This window comes from Physella acuta, unplaced genomic scaffold, assembly GCF_028476545.2.
Source record: "Physella acuta isolate Inbredline_101_S28 unplaced genomic scaffold, ASM2847654v3 ptg000964l, whole genome shotgun sequence".
NCBI classification, from domain to species: domain Eukaryota; kingdom Metazoa; phylum Mollusca; class Gastropoda; family Physidae; genus Physella; species Physella acuta.
Genome location: NW_026732481.1, coordinates 338,330 through 364,623, shown reverse-complemented (window position 1 = coordinate 364,623; position 26,294 = coordinate 338,330). Strand labels below are relative to the sequence as shown.

The 26,294-nt window shown below is 33.7% G+C and overlaps 5 protein-coding genes across 9 annotated transcripts in view; 3 read left to right on the top strand and 2 right to left on the bottom strand.

The window, feature by feature from the left end:
- The first annotated feature begins 363 nt into the window (after positions 1 to 363).
- LOC131953890 (zinc finger protein 573) lies at positions 364 to 3,205 on the top strand. The gene has a single exon (XM_059317318.1). It carries the CDS (start codon positions 402 to 404, stop codon positions 2,805 to 2,807), a length of 2,406 nt encoding a protein of 801 aa, XP_059173301.1. The 5' UTR covers positions 364 to 401; the 3' UTR covers positions 2,808 to 3,205.
- Positions 3,206 to 6,744: 3,539 nt separating this feature from the next.
- On the top strand, positions 6,745 to 11,559 carry LOC131953933 (zinc finger protein 37). Of its 2 annotated transcripts, XM_059317393.1 has the most exons (4): positions 6,764 to 6,782; positions 7,976 to 7,998; positions 8,136 to 8,188; positions 8,578 to 11,559. In XM_059317393.1, exons 3-4 carry the CDS (start codon positions 8,184 to 8,186, stop codon positions 11,006 to 11,008), a joined length of 2,436 nt encoding a protein of 811 aa, XP_059173376.1. In that variant the 5' UTR covers positions 6,764 to 6,782; positions 7,976 to 7,998; positions 8,136 to 8,183; the 3' UTR covers positions 11,009 to 11,559. The 2 variants fall into 2 exon arrangements, with proteins under 2 accessions (XP_059173377.1, XP_059173376.1); XM_059317394.1 differs by lacking the exons at positions 7,976 to 7,998; positions 8,136 to 8,188 and having other exon boundaries at positions 6,745 to 6,782.
- A 1,166-nt stretch (positions 11,560 to 12,725) lies between these two features.
- LOC131953923 (epoxide hydrolase 4) lies at positions 12,726 to 18,125 on the bottom strand. 4 transcript variants are annotated; one of them, XM_059317383.1, is made up of 7 exons: positions 18,037 to 18,125; positions 17,022 to 17,265; positions 15,787 to 15,911; positions 15,539 to 15,651; positions 15,086 to 15,254; positions 14,750 to 14,925; positions 12,726 to 13,877 (listed from the first exon to the last, which is right to left on the bottom strand). In XM_059317383.1, the coding sequence occupies exons 2-7, from the start codon at positions 17,211 to 17,213 to the stop codon at positions 13,615 to 13,617; spliced, it is 1,038 nt and encodes a 345-aa protein (XP_059173366.1). In that variant the 5' UTR covers positions 17,214 to 17,265; positions 18,037 to 18,125; the 3' UTR covers positions 12,726 to 13,614. The 4 variants fall into 4 exon arrangements, with proteins under 4 accessions (XP_059173366.1, XP_059173368.1, XP_059173365.1 ...); XM_059317385.1 differs by having other exon boundaries at positions 18,079 to 18,097; XM_059317382.1 differs by lacking the exon at positions 18,037 to 18,125 and adding an exon at positions 17,772 to 17,884.
- Positions 18,126 to 18,129: 4 nt separating this feature from the next.
- LOC131953924 (RNA transcription, translation and transport factor protein-like) lies at positions 18,130 to 23,558 on the top strand. The gene is made up of 8 exons (XM_059317387.1): positions 18,130 to 18,289; positions 19,780 to 19,901; positions 20,153 to 20,252; positions 20,801 to 20,893; positions 21,045 to 21,133; positions 21,731 to 21,805; positions 22,349 to 22,397; positions 22,608 to 23,558. Exons 1-8 carry the CDS (start codon positions 18,229 to 18,231, stop codon positions 22,760 to 22,762), a joined length of 744 nt encoding a protein of 247 aa, XP_059173370.1. The 5' UTR covers positions 18,130 to 18,228; the 3' UTR covers positions 22,763 to 23,558.
- A 283-nt stretch (positions 23,559 to 23,841) lies between these two features.
- Positions 23,842 to 26,294, bottom strand: part of LOC131953920 (inactive tyrosine-protein kinase 7-like) — a 201,620-nt gene continuing 199,167 nt past the window's right edge. Inside the window, exons 17-18 of the mRNA XM_059317379.1 lie at positions 26,056 to 26,262; positions 23,842 to 25,848 (exon numbers count right to left, since the gene is read on the bottom strand). Of these exons, the coding sequence (XP_059173362.1) occupies positions 25,444 to 25,848; positions 26,056 to 26,262 (612 nt within the window). The 3' untranslated portion in view covers positions 23,842 to 25,443. The remainder of the gene's footprint in view (positions 25,849 to 26,055; positions 26,263 to 26,294) is intronic.

Here is a 26,294-nt window from a genome sequence, read left to right as displayed (position 1 = left end):
TTCCATAGTGGAAATATTTCTATATGTCCGTAAACTAAAACGTAGACTATTATTTTTCTCTGAGAGAGGGCATTGTAAAAGTATTTGTGCTAAAAGCCTAGACCTAGATCTATATATAACGTGATTTATAAGGAAATATTATATAGTATATAGCCCTACACAGTCTATAGTTATACACTACAGTAATTCAATGCAAATATTATGATAAAAAAATTAATTTTAAATCAGTGTATTGTTTCGCTTTGCATACAGCTTCTTTTTAGTTTTTATGTTTGGTTGACAAAAAATCAGAGTCGAAATTATTCGAAAAACGAACATCTCGACTAAATGGATTTGTTTTTATTTTGTGTGCGTTATCTTCATCATGTTATCAAGAATCTAGATATAATAAAACATCAATAATGGAAAACCTTCATTTCAATGAAAAATTGCAAACTCTCGAAGCCTCTAATGTTAAAGGATCTGTACTATTGTATTTAGATAACAATGAATTTATTAAATTTACTTTTCTTCACTCTGTAAAAGTACAGTTTTCTGTTGAAAATAACTTACAACAACAACATGGACATGGATTTGACTCTGCCGCAATATGTAGCTCAGTGGAAAATTGCTATGAAAGCTACCAGTTTTCCACAACTAATTCAGATTACCCATGTCTGACCATACCAAGTTTTCAACACAAAAATAATTTATCCAATGACAATGTAATTTATCAAGATCATAATGATGAGGTGACGGAACCTGTGCATGTGAAACAAGAGAGCAGTTTTGTTTCCACCTCAGCTTCTTCCTCCGATATCTCATTTCAATCAGTAATTCATAAAGAGCTTAATCAACATATTCCTAAAAGACATGGCAAAACTACCAAATTTACTTCAAAGAAGCAGTCACTGAAACAAACAGTAAATTCTAGTTCTTTGCAGTTGTATGATGAACATGTTAAAAAAAATCCATTAGCCGGACGACACTGCAAACTGTGTAAAAAATGGTTCCCAGGAACAAAGGAAGAAAGGGAACATCAAAGGAATCTTACATGTCAAGTTAAATGCTTGCGGTGTGGGCTGGATTTTCCTTGCAGAGGTGATTTGTTTATTCATCAATACAAGTCATATAATATTTCTTACCTACAAGCACAGTTTCCTGAAATCAAACTGGGGAAAATTGTGAATGCACCAGCAGATAAAAATAAGATGATATGCCCTATTTGTGAAAGCATTATTGTGTTTCGTCAGTTTCAATACCACATCAACTCACATTTTGATGAACCATCTTATAAATGTTGTTTATGTGGAGATACATTAAAAACAGCTGTTAATTATTTAAAACATTGCAAAGATCATCTTACAGGTGTTTCTCACTCAGAAATGATGCACATAAAAAGAAAGTTGTCTAAAATGTCAAGAATTAAAAGAATAATGAGTGTAGTCCCCAAAACAGAACCCAAAATAAAAAAGACTAACTTGCATACAGGGAAAGAAGATTCTGAAGAAGACTGTAAGGAAAAAGGGATAGAAGAATATGAGGTTGATGATTCTGTAAAATTGAAAAACAATATAGAAAACAATTTTGTACAATTTATATCTGGTACAGTGAAAGAAAAGGACTCTGATAGCAATGATCCAATGGGTTCTGATTGTGTATCAAATGTTGAAGACCAACTACTTGATGATGATAATAACAAGCAGGTCAAAGATGAAAAAACCTATCAGTGTTGTTATTGCAAAATGACTTTTTGTTCTCAGGAAAGTCTTAGAGCACATAAAGAAACACCCAGCTTAAATCTTTCATGTCAGATCTGTGATGTTGTGCTTCCCTCTCGAGCTTGGATGATTATTCATGACTTTGAAGTGCACAAAGTTCCCATGAATGTATCAGAGAAAGATTGTCTTGTAAATGCAAAAGTTAATCGTGAAAGAAGTATAGGCGATGACACAAGGAAGAGGACAAAATCGAGACAATATGTGTCTTGTCCAGTGTGTTCACTGAAAGTTACCAGAGTTGTTTTACCTCAGCATATTATGAGAATGCATACAAAGGAAAGTCCTTTCACCTGTTGTCTTTGTCAGTTTCCCTGTTCCACTCAGAAGATCTATAAAAAACACTGTGATGAGCATATAGGAAAACAAAAAAGTGGCATTTTTCGATGCTCAAACTGTCCTGTGGTATTTGATAGCAAAAGTGAATTTCATAAGCATGTTGTCATACACAAGACTATATGCCATTTCTGCAATGTGGATTTTAAACATAGCAATCTTCTTAAATCACATTATAATACTGATCATTATGAACAAATGTTAAAGTGCAATCAGTGTGATAAAAGATTTCCTGCAGAGAATAAACTTAAAGAGCACCAACGTCACCATAGATTTAGCGTCCGCAACCAATGCCCCAAATGTGGAGCTATGGTGTATCGTTTATCTTTACACATGCGTGCCAGTCACCCAGAGCCAGGCACCGAATTCCCATGTTCACTTTGTCCAAAAAAGTTTACAAACCAGTTAGTTTTTAACAGCCATATGCGGCGACATGAAGCTGTTAGTAGTGGTGAAACATTTTCTTGCCCCAAATGCTCAAAAACATTTAGATGTCGGGATTATCTGACTGATCATATAAAGATACACTTAGATAGGAAGCTTTATGAATGCCATATATGTGGTAAACAGTGCACTGAGAAATATAACTTGCAAATACATATGCGAATTCACTCAGCCCAAAAACTTTTCAGCTGTGAGGTGTGTGGACAAGGATTCAATTATAAAGCATCTTTACAGAGTCATTTGAAGTCAAAGCACAAGTTTGAGTGTTAGTGAAATGCATTCACTAAAAAAATATGTATATCTTTAATATCTATTATAATCTAGTCATGTTACATTTTGTTCTCTTGATATTATGTGCTGATTTTTAAAGTTCGTTAATGATTATATAATTAATATAAAGAATCTTTGGGAAAATCACATTTCAATGTTTTTAGTAACATTGAAAATAGTTGTAAATAAAGATGGTAAAAATCAATATGCTTCTGTTCTAATACAAGAGGATCAATTTGACAAATGATTTTAATGCTGTTTAGGCTAATTAAATTAATTGATACACCTCACTTTTGTTCTGTGAAATGACAGATCTGGCATAATTAGTACTTTTTAAATAAATGATAAAAATAACTTTTTGAACTTAAGGTAACATAATAAAATAATTTAGATGTTTTAGCTAGTTTTTTTTTTTAGTTTTAATATAATTCTTTTCTACTGTATGCCTATATAAGATCAATTTACTTTAAAAATGTGTTGTGCAATAAATGAAACATTAATTAAAAAAAAGGTGCTCTGTCTCATTTGTGTTTAATCATGACTTCAAATGCCTGAATGTTAATGAAATGGTTAAAAATAATTGTGAATTTTTACCACTGATAAAAAAATAACAAATTGAACAACAGCAGGAAGTAAGTGGTTGCTGTAATGTTGTATTAGGGGTTTATATATATATATATATATATATATATATATATATATATATATATATATATATATAAAGCAGTGGTTCCCAACCTTTTTCGAGTGGCGACCCCCTTTTATAAAAAGAAAGTGACCCGCGACCCCCATAGAATTAAAAAGTCGTAATTAGGAAGGAAATTAATAAGCACTAAAATATTATTTTCTATTGGTTCATTTTCCCAGAAGCTTCAGGTTAAGCTTATGTATGACACTCTCTCCCAGTGTTTCTTCTAGATTTTCTTTCTCCGGGGGGGGGGGGGGCACCTGAAATTTTTGGTGAAGGGGCGGACAAAAATTTTCTGTTAAAAGTATATATATATTTCCTACATAAATTCCATTTTTTTCGGGGGGGGGGGGGGGGCGGTAGACTTTCTTCTGGGAGGGGGGTTGGAGTGAAACATGGCAGAAACTCTGCTCCCTCCAACCATTCTTTGTCGTTAAAGTATATCAAAAGGTCTTATATCTTTTGCACTTACAAGAACAATTTGATTTTGTCTTTCAATTCAAAAACACGATTTAATACATTTCGTTTGACTGCCAGTGTAGAAAAGAAAAACCTCGTGATCTTTATTAATGTCTTTGCGCAGTTCTTTATGGGCTCCGGAAGAGTCGGAAGAGTTTTGCTGGCGAGGACGTCCCGGTGAAGAATGCAGAAAATAACCCTTGGTTAGGAAGCTAAATCTTTTATTGTTTTCTGAAAGCCCGATTTTGACCTAAACATCGATTGCGCACCATCCGTACATACCCCACAGCCGTTTAAACCCATTTTAATCATCCAGTTTCAAAAAACGTATTTATTTTCTCCATGCTATTTTACCAAATAGCAACTCTTCTTTGCTATGATCTGAATGAATATATTTTACAGAGAAAAAGCACTGCGAACACGAACTCACGTCTGTTGATTCATCAACTTGAAAAGCAAACAATAGTGAAAGCTTGATTTAATTCAAAATGTGTTCTTTTACATTTACGGACATATCTGCTATACGCCGCTGAATAGTATTATAAAACAGAGATATTTGTTGCACCTTTACTGCACTGGAATCCCTAAGAATTATTTTCACCATCTTCAACATGCATGGTTTGGTGATTTTTTAAATGTTTTTTTTTTCCTTGGCAATTTCTATCGCGACTTTATATGATGTTGTGTTTCCTTGGTGAAAACATCGTGTTCGATTAACTCTCTAATGTTTGCGACTAGCTTCACGCCGACTAAAGTACTTCATATCGTTTTTGGTATATTCCTAATGACTCGTCGCAAAATGAGATTTTAGTTTTGAAGATTTCCTGACTGAGAACAATTTTGCACAGTATGCATTGTTTCTTCTCTATTCCATTTCTAGTGATGTTAGTAAAGCCAAATTTAAGATATTCTTCTAAATATTTAAGTTTTGTTTCTCATTGCTTAGGTTTAGTATACCAGTTGGCGACCCCCCAGAAAGCCCTTCGCGACCCCCTTGGGGGTCGCGACCCCCAGGTTGGGAACCCGTGATATAAAGTGTGTGTGTCAGTGGGTCATTCTGCAATGTTGCATCATTATGAAACTTAAGGGAGCTGTTACAGATACTCATGGGAAGGTTTCTTTTTAAGAGGGGCTGTAGGGTGCAAGTTGGCATCCTTAACGTCTGTCTTGAGTCGGAATTTGCTATCTTGTCTTTGTATGTGATTGTGAACATCATATTAAACAGCACAATGTCTTTGTTAAGTCGTCAATACCACTTTCAGATTTTTTTCTCGGGGGGGGGGTGGGGGGGGGGGTGGGTTAGGGTTAGGGGGGTGGAGAACTAACATTTTCGAGGTGGTGGTGGGTGGACACTGTTGCAGAGGCGTAGCGACCTTTCCCGGGCCCAGGGGAAAACTTTCAATTTGCACCCCCCTCAAACTTTCAGTTTGTCTTTCCAAACCATTTTGGCGCCCCCTAAGGTCGGCGCGCCCGTGGATATATGTACCCCCCACTACGCCTCTGGGGGGGGGGGGGGGCAGTAGACTTTCTCTGCCGCAGCCAACTACGTCAAATCTTGAATAAAGTCCGATAAAAAGCAAAGAGTCACGTTTTTCAACCACGTTTATTTCAGTTTGTCTTTCCAACCCATTTAGGCGCCCCCTAAGGTCGGCGCCCGTGGATATATGTACCCCCCCCACTACGCCTCTGGGGGGGGGGGGGGGGTAGACTTTTTCTGCCGCAGCCAACTACGCCAAATCTTGAATAAAGTCCGATAAAAACCAAAGAGTCACATTTTTCAACCACATTTATTTTAATAACATCGAATATGATTCTAAAATAAACCGGGAGTGATCTCCCCTAAACTTTCTCGAATATTCTTCGAATAAAACAACAGGGGATTGGAACTCGGGCTATAGACATGATTTTTTATCCATTTTAAATACTTAAAGTTTTAAAAATAGAATAAAATCTCGTAGACAAAAGAATTGCACACCAAGTGAACGCCAAATAAAAAAGTGCATAATATTGCGCAATATTATTAGTACTTTAAAAATTTACATAAGTTTTTTGAGAAATCGGAAGTAGCGTAAATTACTACTTTCGGTCAACGGAAATTACTCAAAATTTAACAGAAGGTAGAAAATTAGATCTTTTACTCACATGTGAAATTTCATTTATCTATCTGAAATAGTACTCAAGTTATAGGCTTTTGAAAAATTCAAAGTAGAAAAAGTACCACTTCCGGTTATCGGAAATCGCTCAAAAGTTGATCAGGATCTACGATTTTGATAAAATACTTATAGGTCTATATGAAATTTCATCAACCTAGCTGTAACGGTACTCAAGTAATCGTGATTACACACACACACAGACATACGGACAGGATTGCAAAGCCCAGTTTTTCAGAATGGATTACGCATAAAACCTCTTAATTTTGATAAATCTGGATTGATAATTTGTGCCCGATTAAAATAAGTCCTCTATACTTCAGATGTGTTGAAGGACAGAGGTGTAATACGGTGAAAATTGTTAAAATTTCAAGAGATTTTTTTGCACGATTACAATACTTTCTCTATACTTCGTATATACGAGAAAGTAAAAAAAAATTAATAATGGAACATAGATCTAGATCTAGAGTGACTTTTCTCGGCGGTGCCCGTTGAGTAATGAGGCGATTTGCAGATTTAATTAATAATTAGATAAAACTTTTAATTAGACTCGAATAAATATGAGAACGTTAAGGGGAGCTCACTCTCGCTTTATTTTGTTTCGAATTTTGCGGAGTTATAAACCTTTACTTTAGAACATTAAAAAATAAAAACAACAACAGTTTTCTAGATTTCTAGGTTAATTTTTAAGTGACATTGAACTCATAAAAAAAGCACGCAATCAAGTTTTTATAACGACATCTGTCTTGATATTAATTATGATAATACCGCACACGATTTAAATTTAGATCTACTCTAGACTCTAACTTTTACTTAGGCGGTGGTTCTCAGTGACTGTGTTTTTTCCAAACTTTTTTTCTCCGAGGGGGGGTGGGGGGCACTTGAAATTTTCGAGGTCTATATAATATATATTATATAATTATATTATAATATATTAATATATAATATATAGATTCTAGATCTAGTCTATATAGTATTACTATTAGATCAGGGGTTCCCAACCTTTTTTTTACTCTAGAGCACATGCTAAAATATCGGTAGGGTGGCGGGCACCACCTATTTTAAATAATTTAAATCGACAAACTCCTTCCATAACTTCATTAACTTGTCATTTTCCCATAATTTATTTTCTTATTTTCTTATAGTCATAATGTATCAATAAATAATAAACAAAAATGTTTCAAAATGATAAAATTATTTGGCATATTTTTTCAAACTGCATACACACAGACAGGACACAGAGAAATGTATTTACAAAACGTAAAGAAAGTAAACAAAACACATAAATACAAAGAAAACATTAAATTAAAAAATATAATAAAGTCAATGTGATCTTTGGCATTGCATTTTATTGGCCAGAGCTTCGTAATTAGGAGCGTATGACGATAATCCTGTTAGCAGACAATCATAAAGATGCTCATCGTTGAGTCGAGATCTATATCTTGATTTTATTAAGTTCATGTTTGAAAACAATGATTCGCATAAATATGTCGAACCGAAAAATGATTCAATTTTATATGCCGCTTTTTTTAACAATGGGAAGTTTTCTCTATCCACTGTATTCCAAAAGTAAATAGTGCAGTCTGGCTTGCCGCTAGACAAGTTGGGACAAGTATCGAACATATTAAATAAACCTAGGCAGTCAAAAAAAAAATTAAAACTGTAACAAATAAATAAAAATAAATCATATTTTAAAATAATGTTTATAAAAAAAATTATGTCTCTGTCGAATAGTGAGAGGCGGGCATATACGAATCGTTCAGTGGGCGCCCTGGCGCCCGCAGGCACAGGGTTGGGAACCCCTGCTCTAGATCTATATAGATCTAGATCTATTATGTATTTTCTATATAAATTCCATTTCGTTCGGGAAGAGATGCCTGAAGCAACTCTGAAGGTTCTTTTACTTTTTAAGTTTTTAGCCAACCTGTGAATTTACCTTTTTCATTTTGTTTTGGCGTGGAGTTGGGAGGTATCGAGCCCCACCAGTGGCCACCAGTTTGAGTTTTATAGCCGCTTTTTCACTATTTTCAGTGTTCCTTTTCACTGAACAACCTAATGTGGACCTAGATCTAGAATCAAATGTAGTGAGTGGGTTTTGTTTGGTTTAGTCATTAAATGTAGTGGGTTTTGTTTGGTTTAGTCATCAAATGTAGTCACTGGGTTTTGTTAGGTTTAGTCATAAAATGTAGTGGGTTTTGTTTGGTTTAGTCATCAAATGTAGTGGGTTTTGTTTGGTTTAGTCATCAAATTTAGTGGGTTTTGTTTGGTTTTGTCATCAAATGTAGTGGGTTTTGACTTGTGATTCTGGTTCAATATCATACCACAATTAAGCTATTTAAAATAACTGCCTATCCTTAGAAACTGACTTTTTGAGTTGATTTAATATAGTTATCTGCTGATTTCTAAACTATCATATGTTATTTTTTAATGATGGTAGTGTTATTACAAAGCATATGTTGTTTTTCAATTTCAGTTGTAAGTCTTCTTGTGATCATAAAAAAATGGAGTACATCCATCTCAACAAAACTTTGCAAACTGTTGAAGTTTCTAATGTTAAAGGATCTGTACTGTTATATTTAGATAATAAAGAATTCCTTGAATTTTCCTTTCTTCGCTCAGTAAAAATAAATTTTGTTTTAGACGATTGTTTGAAAAAAACGAATACAGTACACACTAGCTCAACACAAAGTTACAAGGAAAATGGTCAGTTTTCTTTAACAAATCCAACGTATCCAAGTCAGACTATTCAGAGTTTTCAACAAAAGATTAACCTAACCAATGATGGTATATACCTTCAAGATAGTGATAAGCAGACAGAACCTGTGCAGGTGAAACAAGAGAGTTGTTGCACTAATAGCTTTATCTCTGCTTCTTCTTCTGATGATTCAATTCAATCAATAACTCCAGAAAAGATTGATCAACAGGTTCTAATTCTACTGGAGAGTAGTGAATCGAAGTTCAATAATAAAGTATACTTTCAAGATAATGATATGGATACAGAGCCTGGAAATATAAAAGAACTTTGTTCTTTTAGTTCCAACACATCTTTGGATGATGCTGTATTACAATACAAATCTCAAGAAAACCTAACCACACAGGAGAATAATTCACTAGATGACACTATGAGCCTACCCCTTGACATGGAGATAGAATTTGTGGATGATGAAGAGCAAAGTATTTTTGCACCTAATCAACACATCCCCAAAATATGTGACAAAGCTGTTGAAGTTATATCAAATGAGCAGGTACAAAATCAAACAGAAAATCCTAAAGCTTTGCGAGTATCTAAAAAATTAAAGAAAAAGCCACCGGCTAGATTTTATTGCAAGTTGTGTAAAAAAAAATTTCGCAGAAAAATGGATCAAAGTATACATAAAAGAAACCTTGCATGTCGATCAAAGTGTTCATGTTGTGATCTGGTTTTTCCTAGTCAAGGTGATTTGTTTGTTCATCAATTTAAGTCATATGATTTTTCTTACCTGAGAACTCAGTTTCCTCAGTTTCAGCTGGAGAAACCATGTAGATTTGCGTATAACAAAAGGCTAACATGTCCTATTTGTTCTCAAGTTGTTATGCGTAAAGGGTTTGAATGTCATGTCAAGTTACATTTTGATGAACTATCTTATAAATGTTGCTCATGTGGTGATACATTAAAAACAAACGCAGATTACTTGAAACACTGCAAATATCATCTTCAAGGACTTTCCATCCCAGAAATAAAATACAAAAAGAGATATAGGCCAACTACAAATAAAATGGCTGAAAACATTTTATCAAAAGACTTGACAAAAGAAGATAGTGTTCAATGTAAATATTGCAAAAAGATGTTTGGTTCAGAGGAAAGCCTTAGAGCACATAAAGACACACCCAGCTTAAATCTGTCATGTCAGATCTGTGATGCTGTGCTTCCCTCTCAAGCCTCAAAGATTTGTCATGACTTGGAGGTTCACAAAATCAAGCTGAATATACCAGATAAAGATTTTCCTGTAGATTCAAATGTTGAAAGCAAAAGGAATAAAGACAGTGGAAAAAATCGCAGGATACCATCAGGCCAATATATGTCTTGTCCTGTGTGCTCCTTAAAAGTCTCAACATTTGCTTTACGCCAGCATGTCATGCAAATGCACACACAGGAAAATCCTTACACCTGTTGCCTGTGTCCTTTTTCTTGCTTCAATCTCCACATACTCAGGAAGCATTGTGAGCGGCATATAACAACACCAAAATGCAATGTTCAATGTAAAAAATGTCAAGAGGTGTTTAAGAACAGGAAGGATTTTCAAAAACACCTAAAGACACATATGACTGTTTGCCATTTTTGTAATGTTGATTTAAAGTTTATTAGCCTCCTTAAATCACATTACAAAAGTGAACATTCTGAACAAATGCATAAGTGCAGCCAGTGTGAAATGTGGTTTACTTCAGCAGATAAACTTCAAGAACATGAACGCATGCATCAAACCAGGATTCGCCAACAATGCCCCAAATGTGGAGCAATGGTATACAGAGTAGATCAACATATTAGTGACATTCACGTAGAGCCAGGTCTTGAATTCCCTTGCTCAATTTGTCAAAAAAAGTTAAAAAACAAGGCTGGTTTGGTTCAGCATATGAGGATCCATGAAGATAAGTCTAGTGGTAAAATATTTGTATGCCCTAAATGCTCAAAAAAGTACAGCTGTGAGACGTACCTAACTTATCATATATCAACAATACATACAAATAGAAAGTTTTATGATTGTCACACCTGCGGTAAAAATTTCTCTTTTAAACATAACTTAAAAACACATATGCGACTTCACAGCCCTCTTAAGCTTTTCTGTTGTGAAGTGTGTGGTCAGGGTTTTAATTATAAAGCATCTTTACAAAGTCATTTAAAATCAAAGCACAAGGTGGAATGTTAGCAAGATGTAATATTTTTAATATACACTATTTTTTGCTTCTTTTTGCCCAGCCTTAGATACCTAAGTAACTAATTCATATTTTAATGAATATTTTCTTACACTTGATTCTAACACTCATGTTTTTTTTTACTTTGTGAGATTTTAAACTATAGTATGTTATAAAAAATACACATTCTTGATTATGGTACTGGTATACAGGTTTGTTAGGTAAGATATTTGTTTACTTTTTGCATGTATAAACACATGTATCACATGTATAAACCCGAGGGTTCGAACTCGAGACTTTACGGTTTAGCAACCATGAGCTTTACCGACTCGACCATGCCGACCCCTTGATACTAGTAAATATGTATCTTTTTTACAAAATTAAAAAACAATTAATACTGCAGCTTATACACACCTTTTAGTATTTTCAAGCATATGCACTGGTAATGGCCACATTTTAGGTGGCATGAATCTTTTTTTAAAAATACTTCCAACAGATTTGTAACATCTGTCAGTGTCATGTTGGTACTTATATGTAAACTCAGCAAAATGGCCAGTTGAGGAAGGATACAACGGGCGCGCTAGGTTGATAGTGCTCTCTATTTTCTCTAAACTAAAACCAACCCCCCCCCCCCCCCCCCCCCACACACACACCCCAAAACATGTCTACCGTCCCATTCCACGAAATATAATTATATACTTTTTCCAGTGTCCGCCCCCTCCCCGAAAATTCTACCCCCGCCCCCAAAAATTTTAAGTACCCCCACCCCTCTCCAGGGAGGAAAAAGTCTGAAAGAAACACTGGTCGCATTTGTAGATCATACAAACTAAAGGAAGAACCTAGGCGGGGCTTCGCCCCTACCGGAAGAGATGGATGAAAAAAACTGTGCACGCTAAACACTTTTTATCGATTAGAAAAAGTTCCTCCCTCCAGGGAGAAAAAAGTCTGAAAGAAACACTAGTGTCGCGCTTAGCCACTACCCGAAGAATTGCATGAAAGAAACTCTTCACGCAAACCACTTTTTAGATTAGACACATGAATTAGGCTGTAATTTTATTATAGAGTATCGATGACGACATTTCTTTTGAGTTGGGTGGGGGGGGGGGGGGGGCTACGTTAAAGCGCGAGGGATGGGCTTCGCCCCTACCCAAAGAATTGTATGAAAGAAACTCTTCACGCAAACCACTTTTAAGATTAGACAAAATTGGCTTTTTAATTCAATGTTTACTCGAGAATCAATGACATCATATTACTGTATGCACTCTCCGGCTTGAGATTATTCTCTACTATATGCTCCAATGTGACTTCATATTTCGTTTCTGTATTTTTAAATTTTTTACTTCATTTCATTCTTCCAGAGCTTGTAAGAATTGGATATATTTTTTACTGTAATAGCAAATAAATTAGTTTTACTTTGAAATTCAAATAGTAAATTTATTTTTGTGATTTTTTAAGTTATTAATTATTGTTACTTGGTACAAGCACACTGTGCTACAAGATTCGTTGTTTAAATTTAAAGTTTTTATTATTCATGGACACACACTTAAAAAATGTGTCCAATACATTTTTTTACTCTTTTTAAAATTTTTTTTTTTTACTCTTATGAATGTTGTTGTTATTAGAATTTGAAATTAAAATATCATTACTAAATTGAGTTTTTTTAACATTGTTCCTTGAATGCTGAAAAATCTTACACAGATTTAATTTACTGAACATAAAAAAAAATTATTGTCAGTGTTAATATTTATTTTCTGATCAAGATTTGTAGTTAAATAACAGCTGAGCTACAAAGTACAAACAAAGCAAAATTAGAAACCAAAAAGCTGAAATTAAACATCAGCATATTGTAAAGGGGTGCAATTTAAATCTCAAACAATAAGGTAGATAATGTAGAATTTATTATTTAAGGTATACGCGTATGAAGGGTTTGTGTGATCAGCACAATGTCCAGCTGCTTTTGGTTTTGCCAAATAGGCATACTGGATGTAGTTCTACAGGCTTGCACTGTTTGCAATTACAGTCCCATGTTTTTATATAAAAGACATTCAATTTAAAACTGATTAAGAAACAATTTACAGATATAAAGAGTAAAATTAAATTGGACAAAATTCTTTGGAAAACCACTCAAGCTGGTTGGAGATAAAAATAATCAGTAGTTAAAAATAAAAACTAAGTAAATGAAGAAGGAATGACAAATATTCCAGTGAATGAAAAGCTTAAACAATAAAGCTAAACACATTTTATTACTGACCAAAAAGGTAGTTAACAAAAATCTATCACAAGTTTTTTTTTTAAAAGCTGATAATCTGATACAGATGAAATAGTAATTAACATAAATTTACCTTTCTTGCTTTTGAATATTTAAGAGAAAATTCTTGATCGGATGTTGATCAAATGGAAAAACTAAATTCAAGTACTGTGCATATTTTTACACAGGTAGAACAGTATGATCAATATATGCCACCAGGCAACAAAATTAATCCAAGAAATGTTGCGTTACAAAATATTACCACATTTTGCTGAATGATAATAAGGAATAAGAATGATAATTTCTTTAGTACTGGTGAAAAAGATTTACATTTATAAATGGCAGCATAATATGCATATATATAATAACAGACTACATCTTTTTCAGCCAATCTCTCATGATCTGATTGACAGCAGCAGCTGCATCATTCTGCACAAAGTGATCAGCATCTTCAATTTTTTGTACCTCAATTTTAGGCGCATTTTTTTCCACGTAGTTAGGCAGTGCAATGTCTAAGGCCTTGTCTTTTGTTCCCCATATAAGAAGAGCGGGCATGGTGTATTCCAAGTCATGCTGAAAAGAAGGCTTGGCTCTGAACCAAGCTCTGTAGTAATTGAGAGGTGGTGTCAAAGCTCCTGTAAATATAAATAATAAAAATATCATTGTATGATATATACATCAAAGGATATCCTGAGGATAAAAAGAGAACCTAGAAAAGTATTTGGGACGAGAAAAATGGCCCGTTGAGGAAGGATACAACGGGCGCTAGGCTGATAGTGCTGTCTCTTTTCTCTAAACTAAAACCACCCCACCCCACCCCCCCACCCCCCAAAAAACATGTCTACAGTCCCATTCAACGAAATATAATTATATACTTTTTCCAGTGTCCGCCCCCTCCCCGAAAATTCTAACCCCGCCCCCGAAAATTTCAAGTACCCCCACCCCTCTCCGGGGAGGAAAAAGTCTGAAAGAAACACTGGTGTCGCGCTTAGCCACTACCCGAAGAATTGCATTAAAGAAATTGCAAGAAAACCACTTTTTAGATTAGACACATTAATTAGGCGGTAATTTTATTATAGAGTATCGATGAAGAAATTTCTTTTGAGTTAGGGATGGGGGGGGGGGGGGCTCAGACGTTCTTACGCGGGGATGGGGCTTCGCCCCTACCCGAAGAATTGTATGCAAGAAACTCTTCACGCAAACCATTTAGATTAGACAAAATTGCCTTTTTATTCAATGTTTACTCGAGAATCAATGACGTCATATTACTGTGTGCACTCTCCGGCTTGAGATTATTTTCTACTCTATGCTAAATGTGACGACGTCATACTTCGTTTTTCGAATTACTGTGCATGTTTTTAATTTGCTTGTGTTTTCTCTAGAGCGTTCTTGTCAGATACATAGATAGATAGACAGACAGCGAAACTATTATTATAGATGTTAAGGCTTGGATGTTTCAGATTAAAAAAATATTGAAATAACTTTTACTTAGTCAAGAAAACAGTACCTGGCTGTGAAAAGGTATATTTGTAAGCTGCGAGATGTTCATTTTCTTGTCCATCTTGCAGTGGTGACTCAGATTTTGATGACTTTGAAACTACTGGTATTGTATTAAATATTGCATAGTCATTTGTGCTGAGAGTAAATTCTGGCAGCAAAGGAAGTTGGAAAAAATACATGTACCTGTAGGATGTGATGGCAAACATATTACTCTTAACATTGTTTCTCAAGTGCATATATTTTTTATTATTATTTAGATAATGTACAAAGGAAACAAAAATAAAATGAAAATATATGCATGAGTCAGTAATTAAGGATAAGGTACGTTACATTAAAATAATACCATGATTTCTTGAACTGCTCATTACATGTCTTTAATATAGTCTGGAATACTGGTATGGGTGGGCAATTCATGACAATCAGTTTTTCCACCATGTCCTGATATTTCCTTCCAAATGCCCAAGTTACAATTCCACCCCAATCATGTCCAACCAAAATGCATTTTTTGTAACCTAACATAATGAAGGAACTTATTTTTTTAAGGCAGTTTAACATACTGACTAGGTCTACTATAATAAATTATCTCTATAGAAGATTTTTTAAAAAACTGTCAATTTGTCCAAAAAATTAAAAAAATAGTGGTGTTGTTAGTAGGTTCTATTATAGTAATATTTATTAGTGTTTGGGTTAAGGCTAGAAAGTAATATTAGAATGATACATATGGTCAGTTACTGATATAAAAATACCATAGCCCTAAGTTACCAGAAGATTGTTTAAATTGAAGCACAAAGCTCACCTAGCCCCTGAATGCATTGTGCTAGATCTGACATCAACTTTTCTACAGTGTAGTTGTCTAGTCCTGAAGGTTTACTGGACTCACTGTAGCCTCTCTGGTCTATAGCCACTACTCTATGCATGCAAAAAATTATATTATTAATAGATACACAAATGTCTAATAAGTGAACACAGAGACCATTTAACTCATGACAGGTAAACGAACTGTAGTAACACTATATTAAACCTAATCTTTATCCTGAACAACACCTGTAATCTTTTTGAAATTCTCTGATCTGATGTCTCCAGGAATACCAAAACTCAGGAAATCCATGCACAAACAGCATAAGGGGCTTATCTTCTGGTCCACTGGCTACATAATGTATTCTAATACCCTGTGGATTGTTTCAAGGTAAATTTAAATTGCATATATACTTTAAAAATGGGTATTTAGTTTTTATATAATAATTACACAATGAAGTTGGAAATGACTATTGACTTTTGTAATAAGTTAGAGGAAGGCATGGTCATATGGGAGAGTGCACCATTGCTAACCCAAAATGTCATTAGTTAGGACACCTGGGCATGAGAAGTTCATTAGCTGGGGGGCATCAATTGTCTCCGGAGGCAAAAAACAAAACAAAAAAGCTACCATTAAAAAAAGGAGTCATTGGATAAGTTTAAATCATTTAAAAATAGAACTATGCCTTTTTTATTATCTTTAAACCTATATAATTATACGCAAGAACTGATGCTAAAAGAAAAAATTTAAAAGATAAGTTCTGTATCACCTTGTAAATGGCAGCAACATTAATATTTCTAGAATTAAATTAAAAACTTTGTTGACCATGCATGATAAGGGTGAGTTAGATTCAGAAAGTGTGTTGCTGATTTTTGCAATTAAAAAAGTAATGTTAAAGACTGAATTTCAGTTTCAGCTGTTAATTTGCATTTTTAAAGAACTTCTTTTTTTGCAAATTGTTATAGAAATTGATTAATGTACTCAATGTTGACCGAGTCCAGTAAATATTCTAGACTTTCTTCTTCTTCTTCGTTCTTAATTTTTAGTGTTGGGAGGGATCGAGCCTTATCTGCCAGAGGGTTTGAACTCGAGACTTTTTTCAAATTTATCAACAATAAGCTTTGCCGACTCGACCATGCTTCCATCAAAATTAAGGATTACATGTCAACTGGTTATGCGCCCTTGAGGCCATTGACTCCGATTTTAGCCAGCTTTTCTTTTTGGATTTGCTTCCATAGCCTTTGTCCAACCAAGAACAAACTATAAGGCAGCAGTTGTTTGATTTTGGAGTTGTCTCTCCTAGAAGAGTGGCTGTCCCCAGCTAACGAGCCTCATCTGCCCGAGAAATTCTAGAGAAAAATTGATGTTTTAAGAAATAAAAACCACAGTTTTGAATGGTGTGGGACATCAGTTTGTGTGTGTAGGGGGGGGGGGGGAAGGAGGGCTATTTATTGATGACCCTTAAAATAGAGACAACCTTTACCTCCTTTAAGTTTAAGAAGCCATGGGTTCCCAGACTTGGATCATCTATGCATGATGGCCTTTCTCTGTGTTTTGATGAAAGTACCTTTCTGAAGCCCTTGGTAAAACAGCTTATTAAGGTCCGAAAAACAACTAGCACACCATAGAACAATGCTAAAAGCCACATTTTAAGAAGCTCTGCTAAGGATGCCATTTACAAACAAACATTTGAGTTCAACTGGAAATTTTGTTTGTAGTTTATAAATCTGAAAATTAAAAAAATTATTATTAGGCCTACATAACAATAGTTTATAAATATATTGCAAGCCTATGTTCTGAAAAATAAAATCATTATGTTGATTTAAAATATTTGTGAAGTTATTATTAAAAATTAATATATAAGCCTAAGAAGAATATATAGTATAGTATAGCCACAGTATAGGCCTATTAAACTTATTTTACAATTATTTTAATTAAAAACGTTTTAGGCTATGTTGGTAAGTATTATAAGTAATAAAGTAGGCATATTGATATAATTATCTATATTCTATAGCTAACTAATAACTTATAGTCAGTACTACTAGTAAAGTAAAGTAGTTAAGTAAAGTATTAATATTATAATTATTACAATATGCTTAACACTAACACAGTTAACTCTTGGCTTATTTATTATGCTAAACAAAAAAAAAAAAAAAGAAACTGCATGGCATAGGCCATAATAGGCCATAGGCAAGTTCAAAGTCTATTATTATTTTTTAGAGCCAGTTGTCACCCTGTCCCCGCACTGCTTGCTAGAATGGTATTTTTCATTACAGCTACTTGAACTTGAGCTACACTACACCTTCCAAAAAAACCACATCTAAAAAGTAGACCAAGGAATAGTTATGTTAAATATATAATAAAATATAGGATAGGCTATGGCCTACTATGGGGGGGGGGGGTCTATGTCTATATATAATGTAATGTAACGATGTCTTTGAATTTTGAAAGTGCTAAATCTATGTATATTTCGTCTATTCTATTTATTAAAATCTCGCCTAGGTCTAGACTAGATTCTGTAAACTAGAATCTACACTTGCTCTGGTCTTTATTGAAGAAGTGTCTCGGATGTGTACGTTGATTTGTTCTATTAGCCTACACGTTAAAGAAGAAAGATAACTCTGTTTTTATAGTCGTTTTTGTTAGTCCCTGTCTCGTACTTGTACATTTATTACAAGTCGTAATTTATAATGTTTAAAAGGAAATTGTTGGCTCTTGACTTTCCAGATCCAGACACTTTTGATTTGAATGGTTTGTTCTTTTTCTAAGAATTTATAATAATTAGCCTAATAATTATTAATTAACCGACTGTAAGTTACAGAGTAAGAATTCAATCAAAGAGGTAACTGATTCGAATTCATTTCGATTCGCGTAACAGATCTTCTTGGCTTGCTGATGCCACTGAAGACTGATGGATTTGTGTGTGAGTAGTGTTAACTGTTACTGTTTGCCGGTGCACCAAAAAAATGTAGACTATGTCTAGATCTAAATCTAAGATCTAGTAGATCTATTACTATTACAAGTATTAGTATTAAATATTTAAATTAAAAAAAAAATATTAACTTTAAATCAGAAATTGGAACCTAAAATAAAAAATGTTTTAGTTTAGTTTTCCAGCAGTTCACTGAATAAGTGTAGTGATGGGCTCAATATTATTTTATAATTATAAGGTTTAAAACTCACTCTAGGTCTAGAGTTTTTTAGTCTAGACTCACTCTAGACCTATTATTAGGCCTAATTATTAATTAATATTATTAGGCCTAGTTATTTAGTATTATTAGTAAGGCAGCATTTGCGTGGATCGCTCTGCGGTCTGTTAAATCTTCTCTCTAGGTAGCACGGGATCTAAAAATAGATATCAGGATATTTTTTTGTCTTCTTAGCATCTCAATGGTCACATAAAGTTTAAGTGTTTTATTCAATACCTAAGGTAGGCGCAGGTTAAAAAAATAGAATATAATAGAATCTAGATCTAGTAGATCAGATGATAGTCCTAGATCTAGCTAGATCTAGATCAAACTGTTCTTTATTAAATTGTTTTTACCGCTATCTAGCATGCGTGGTAGTAGATCTAGATCTAAGTCTATAAGTATAAGCCTATGTGAGAAGTGAAGACACAGACGATCTCAAATAGAATTTGGGTTCATTCTGACGTATGACTATATGCCTGTTGAACTCACAGTGATCTCCTGACCGTGGTTGAAATTTTCACCCACAGGCTAGTAAACGTAAGCAAGCAATCACACAAGTGACTAAGTTTGGAAATTTTATAAAAGTACAAAAAAAATAAAAAATTCACAATTGATGTTTTCAATATGAAAAAAATAATTGTCAAAAGGCACCAATCGTCCTAACCCCGGGTTCAAACTCGGAGCTCCAGGGCTATGGACTTAAGTACTGCACTGTTTACTCTACCACACCAGATGTGCTAGCAAACAAAATATTGAGTTTTTTTAATCAGATGATGGCGAATCTCAAAATTTTAGAATGTGCCCTAGGGAATTCAAATAATACTCGGCGATCCGCATAGTCACTTATTATTATTAATTATGATTTCAAATGAATTTTCATTTACCAAATCCACAGCAAGATGTAGTTATTTTCTTTGAAACTACCTCACTTATAATATTGATTATTTATTGTCCTTATTTTACTTTCATTTTAATGTGTGTCATTTTTCTAGTTTATAAAATATGTAGCCTAAATTTTAAAAATAATTTTGTTAACCCTTATTGTTGTAGATGAATCCAAATTTCACTCCATACTTTTATGGCTTGAAGATCAGAAAATAAGACACTTAAAAATTGAAGACCGAGCCCCCTTGAGAGGACAAGGTGAAGAATGGAATAAAGCTTTTGAAGCGGTAAACAATTATAATTTTTGTTTTACCTTTCTGTTTCTAACAAAAAAATAAAATTTATTGAGGTAAAAGTTGGTAAACAATAATTAAATAAATTTTTGATGTATATTGCAATTAATTACTTTTGCTTTTCGCAAAAGATGAGCAATATTTTTTTGTTAAGTGGACTATTATTTTATTAATTTGTATGAATAGTTTTTTATAATTTTTTCGCTGTTATTGTTATGATTTTACATCTTACAATTTATTTTCAGTATTTAAAGTCTCTGAATTGTCCTTATGATTTAACAAACAAACCTGTTTTGTTAGACTGGTTGTTAGGCTATGCTGCCAGACTGGAGTATGGGGATGGATGTAAGTTTTTTCTTACATAAATCATTTAGGTTAAGGGTATGGAATAGAATGCTTGATTAAGAAGAGTGGATGATGGAACCTAGATGGAAACAGTTGATGTAATGTGGTCTTATATAATGATGTAGTTACTAAGTGACCTGTACAGATTAAAATATGGATCAAATTATTGATTAAATAATCTCTTGGGAATTTGACTTATAAATAGTTATATGTGTAATATACTTAACATTTGACAAGGGAGGGGGTGCTAACCCAAAAGTCCCAAGTTTTGTGTACTGAGGGCAGATGAATCTCGTTAGCTGGGGATAGCCACTCATCTAGGAGAGAAAACTCTTAAATGAAACAAGAATGCAGCCATTTAGCCAATAGTATTACCAACATTGGTTTGCTTTTGGAAGCTCATATGTCACTACTAATTCCAAGTTGTAATGGTAACATCCTGTACATCAGCTGTGTGTAGAGAGAATTTCCAATGCACAATCCCCAATGTTCTACTAAACTATGGAGCCATATTACTTATTAACAAAACAATTACTTTTTTGTTTTAGTGGAAAAATATAAAAATGTTACACCTGAAAAATACCAACAACGAAAAAATCAGCTGCAGGGTGAATCTTCTAATCCTCTAGACAGCTTAGACTGTAAGTAATTGTTGTGAGACTGTAACAATATTAACACTTCATTATCTCAGTCTCTGTTTGATTGATGATATCCTTCCTTAACTAAACAGTCAGCACCAACACATCCCTAATTACTGATTTAACTTAACATTTAAATGTTTGATACCTGCAGTTGATAGTGCTGAGTTTAAGGCAGGTGTAACATCATTGGCAATGCTTCTTCAAGTACCTCCCCATCAGGATCACTTGGAACAGCTCAAGGTAGTTGTTTAGATACATAGTCACACATTTGGTTTATTGCTAGGGTAAATTAGAGGTAGGAGACCTTCTTTGGTATTTACCATAAATTTTGTCATAGAGATTTAGCACATTTTTCTGGAATTCATCATTATCCTGACACGTGTAAAACTAGTTACATTTAATCCTTTGTGTTGCAGATTGTTACTAACACATTCATAATAGAGGTGATAGGGATTTTTTTTTTTCAATTTTTCCAGGACTTTATTTATTGGTATCATTTTTAAACATAAAAGTGCAGATTAAACTAACTTACACATGCAGAGGATAATGAGGCCTACCCAATGAAAAAACAGTCCAGCAAATGACAAAAATTTCATTGACCAGTGCTTATGCTATTTAACTTAATGTTCTTAAATCGTGAAAATAACTAGTCAATAAAAATGTAAACTTAACCAGTATAAACATAACCAAACACCTCTAGCTCTAATGCTGAATTAATAAGAACAAATGTTTGCTTCAATACAAGCTTGTATTTCAACAAGCTTACAGGAACTTAGAAATGTAAATCATTATATTTTTGTATAAAGTGCTGAAGGATTTTTGTATTTTGTTTTTTAGGCTATTTGTCTTATCATAGAGGAAAAATTTTCAACAGAAGCCATTGAAGCTTCTAAAAAAGTAAATAAGGAAAAGGTAAGTTTACATACTTTTTTGTATAAAGCATTACAAATTGTTTTTAAATAACACTAGGCTGTCCATGGATTAACTACAGTTATCCACTTTTTCTACTTTTAAGTACTGTGAAATTTAAACATAAAGGCTATTTTATTTTGAAAGCCGTGAAATGGTACCATAATAGAATTTTGCTTAATTTTGACAGAAGTTAAAGATAAGCACCAGTACATGGTAGGGCATCCATGAGTTTATCCAGCTCTAATGGGTACCTTGTTCCAGTTTGGCAAAGTAAAGATAGCTGGGCTTAGAACTGTCCCTTTACATGGTGATGTGATAACAGATGAACATTTCCTCATCTGCCCCATATACTTGCTGGTATGAGAGGGAACTTTTTATGACAGTGATGCACTAAAATACAAATATTTGTGTGAGTAGACCACCATGGTCTTCACATGCTGTACTGCTTGTTTCTGGTGTTATGTTGGTATGAGGACGTTTAGCCACACTTAACATTTTATTTCTTGTTGTTTGGACTTCAGAAATATTTTTTTTTATCTCTAGGATGAGCATATACCCCTGGAAAAAACAGAGCTGGGATTTGAAGCAGGAGGTATGAGATATGCAACTTAGAATTATGAAGCTAAGAAAATCAATGTGATCAGTCTAAAATGATTCCTTTGCCTTTGAAAGCATAACCTTCATCCTTTATTTAAAAAAAATATGTTTACAATTTTTAATTTAAACCCAAAGTTTTTGTGTGTGTATATTATAAATTATATACTTATCAGTTTTTGTAAATAGACATTTTCTATGTTCGCAGACTATATAATAAACGATGCTGCAAAGATTTTACGGCTCCTTCACTTACGAGATCTGAGAGACTTGCAGACAAAGATCAATTCAGCAATTGTGGCTGTACAAGGAATCACAGCCAATCCAAAAACTGATACTAAACTTGGAAAAGTGGGCAGATAGAACAAATGTAAGCCAAAATCTTATTCTGATGCATCAGTTGATTTGACTCTTTATTTTTTAGCTAGTCTCTTTAGTCAGGTTCTATTTACTTACGCACATATTAACCCCCGCCCTCCTAAATACATGATTTAACCCTTATCCTTCCATGATTGTCATGTGAAAGTCTTTTAGAGCAGTTTTAACAAGGACATTAAAGCATACCACCGCCTTCCATATTTTTAAAATAGATGAAGCCTGTCACTGAGTAAATTGCTCATGTTCAAAATTCAATGCAAGAGTATGTGCTGTATGAGATGTCTGATTTGTACCTGGTAGTTGCAACATATAATTTGTAGGGTGTCAGTTTAAGTTTATTACACTTGTGTGTATATATACAATGGCATTTGAATTTTTGTGTTGAATTTTTGTGTTTTATGCGCCATGAGTAATGTTTTCATTACTGGTAAAAGATTTACTTATTAAGTTTGTTGTTGATATACATATATATAATTCTTTTTGAATAAAATTGCTTGTTCAAAGAATCTTTATAGTCCATATTTATTACCTAAAAACTGATGTGATCCGTTGTATACATTTTGTTGAAGCTCTTCCCTACATCCACAGGATACTTCATTTCAGTACTACTTACCCTTTTTACGCCATGAAATTGTAGACTGATTTTTTGTGTGGACAGCAATGAGTTGTCAAAATCTAATTTGTGAATGCGTATTGTGTTTTTTAAATAATCAAATTAACCCCCAAAAGTTTTCTCACATCCACACTGCCACAAATAATCGTACAAAATGAAAACTTTCTTTTAATACAAATGCTTGTAAATTTAATACACTTATTTTGACAATGTCTACTTTATCATTGACGCTGGATGAAGAGATGAGTGTATCAATATGTAAACTTTAAAAAGTGTAGCATACATATGGTATACATGTGTATTTACAACATAAGTCATTGAGTCATACAGCTACTGTTATAAATATCAAAGCATTCTGTTACAACAAACATATCTTTATGTCAGTCTGAATAGTACTTTATAAATTTAATAGCATCCTCATCACACAATCCATTTCCTTCTCAAGCACCTTTTGCAGCTAGTAAATTATCAAGTTAAAATAATACTCTATATTGTAAAGAATACAAATGAACCATGTAAAAACTAAAAAAAAACTACCCTCATTTAAATTAGATTTGTTTTAAAATTGATAGTTTAAATAAAACTACCTTATTTTTTTAACATAACAAAACCAATCTTTCAGTTATATGAACATGCACTTTTTACCTAAAAACTAATTCCTAGTAAAACTATGAGCATCACTTTGTTTTAAAAATTAAATTTTAAAATGAATGTATATTTAAAAATGACTATAATATGTACTAATCCTACAATAGAAAATTAATATTTTATTGAGTTTTCTAGCAGCAAACTATAGACCTCGGCTATGCCTGTGCATTTTGTCACAAGCAACTAGATATCTAAAGATGAAATACAAGACTATAATTTTTGATTGTCATTAAATCAGAGCAGTGAAACAATTTCTAGATGAAAGGTAACACAAAAAACATCACAATACTACATTGTCATGGTCACATTCTGAATTACAGTCTATCTTCACAATTTGAAGTACCTCTACTTTCATAGTTTTAATTACTTCCACGCATTACAACTTTTGTCTTTAATTGAATGGAAGTGCATGAAGCAGAAAAGTTTGTGAAGAAAGACAACAAGCGTCATGAAATGATTTGAGAAAAAAGAAAAAAAAATAGCCTCAGCTATAAAGGTTGAAAGATCACAATTATTCAACTCTAGAGAAACAACTGTAAAATATTTCATTGATCATTATTCACAACATGCACATACATGGTGAGAAAAATGGTTTTTTGTACACACCTATGAGCGCAAATAACTTTAATAAAAATAAAACATCAATAAAAATGAACCAACAGTGTAGTTAACCATTGACAATAATGGCAAAATGAGATATAGAAAAAAATGGAAATAAACATGAAATAATGTTAATGAATAATTATTTACAACCCATTCATCATTTTACTTGAAGGCCAATCAGAGAATTGAGTCCCAACCATAAAAAAATTCACCTTATTCTTTCACACAGTAATTAATAAGCTAAATTACAACAGAAAATATACAAATCATAATAACATTTCTGTTAAATTATTATAACAAAACAGTCGAAACTCAATGGTTAGCTCTACTGAACAACCCAATGTTCAGAAACTCAAGTCATGAATAAATTGTTCCAGAGTCTCTGTTCAGTGGTGAAAAAATAATATCATAATTATGTAATAATAAAAGCTACATCTAGAAGCAATTCTCTTGATTTGAGAACTAATAAATACCTTTTCATGTAATGTCTTACATGAAGAAAAATAATACACAAGGATAAGTTGACACTGCTCTGGGGCTTTGCTTTCTGTTTCTCCTTCAGTTATAAACACATCTTTTGTCATGGAATTGTGTTACAGGCATAAGAGTCTTGGTAGAAAGTAGGGCCTCATATGGCAGGTAAGAACAAGTTTGTCCTCAGTTTAAAACTGCATGAACCTAGCGCTTGATCACATTAAGTCAGTTATTACAGATTTTCTCATGTAAGTTTGTGGACATAAAATTTTCCATTAACACTTGGCATTATCACTGTTGAAGGTTGCTTCATTTTTTTTTTTTTAAGTTAAACGTAGTCACCATTAGTCAATATGTGCCCCAACGTCACCACCAGATCTGAAAACGTTGGTCGACTGGACTGGGGCATCATGCAACACTGTCGGACTATGTCCACCATCTGACTAGGGCACTGCTCTGCAAAGTCTAAACGTGGTATAGTGTTGGTGGTGGTGCCGGTGCCACAGATTGCTTTGTAGATGTCGTCGTTGCTATGGAGACGGTATGGGAGGTCACACAGGTGGAACACCTCCCACATGAAAATACCGTACGACCAGATGTCGGTGTGGAAAGAGAATTCAGAGTCGCGGATGGCCTCTGGGGGCAGCCACCGAAGAGGTACCAGTGTTTGTTTGGCCGGGTGAAGGAAATATTCATTGACGTACACATCTCTGCTCAAGGACAGACTGCAGACCTGAAATTCAAAAATAAATAAAAATAAAATTCTTTCAAAGATATAGGAGGAATGTAATATTTAGTTAAAAAATATTTTTGTTTTGCCATATCAGTTTGATTAGTAAATTTTAGAAATTTTTTAAAAATTCCAGCTACTTTATACATTGAGAAATGATTTCACCTTTAGATCAAATAGAAAAATGTATGAATGTATAAACGACTGTACCTTTAGATCCAATCTTGAAGTCAGCAGGACATTTCTTGCAGCCAGGTCTCTGTGAATAAATTTGTACCCAGCAAGGTATTCCATCCCCATGGCAACCTGTTGACACATCTTCAGCTTCTGAAGTGATGAAAGGGGAGGAACTCTGGCTTGCATTGGTCGGCGGCCATTATCACCACGTGTTGCCAGCAGAAATTGTTTCAAATCTCCCTAGATGGTTAAAATTTAAAATTGTTAACCTC

Bases quoted from the DNA above. Each gene is read 5' to 3' on its own strand.
- LOC131953924 (XM_059317387.1), top strand. From the start codon at position 18,229: ATGTTTAAAAGGAAATTGTTGGCTCTTGACTTTCCAGATCCAGACACT. The intron at 18,290-19,779 runs GTTTGTTCTTTT...TTATTGTTGTAG, and splicing joins AGACACTTTTGATTTGAATG to ATGAATCCAAATTTCACTCC. The intron at 20,894-21,044 runs GTAAGTAATTGT...TGATACCTGCAG, and splicing joins TCCTCTAGACAGCTTAGACT to TTGATAGTGCTGAGTTTAAG.
- LOC131953923 (XM_059317383.1), bottom strand. From the start codon at position 17,213: ATGGCATCCTTAGCAGAGCTTCTTAAAATGTGGCTTTTAGCATTGTTC. The intron at 15,652-15,786 runs GTGTTGTTCAGG...TTGCATGCATAG, and splicing joins GAATTTCAAAAAGATTACAG to AGTAGTGGCTATAGACCAGA. The intron at 15,255-15,538 runs GTGAGCTTTGTG...TCATTATGTTAG, and splicing joins ACAATGCATTCAGGGGCTAG to GTTACAAAAAATGCATTTTG.
- LOC131953890 (XM_059317318.1), top strand. From the start codon at position 402: ATGGAAAACCTTCATTTCAATGAAAAATTGCAAACTCTCGAAGCCTCT.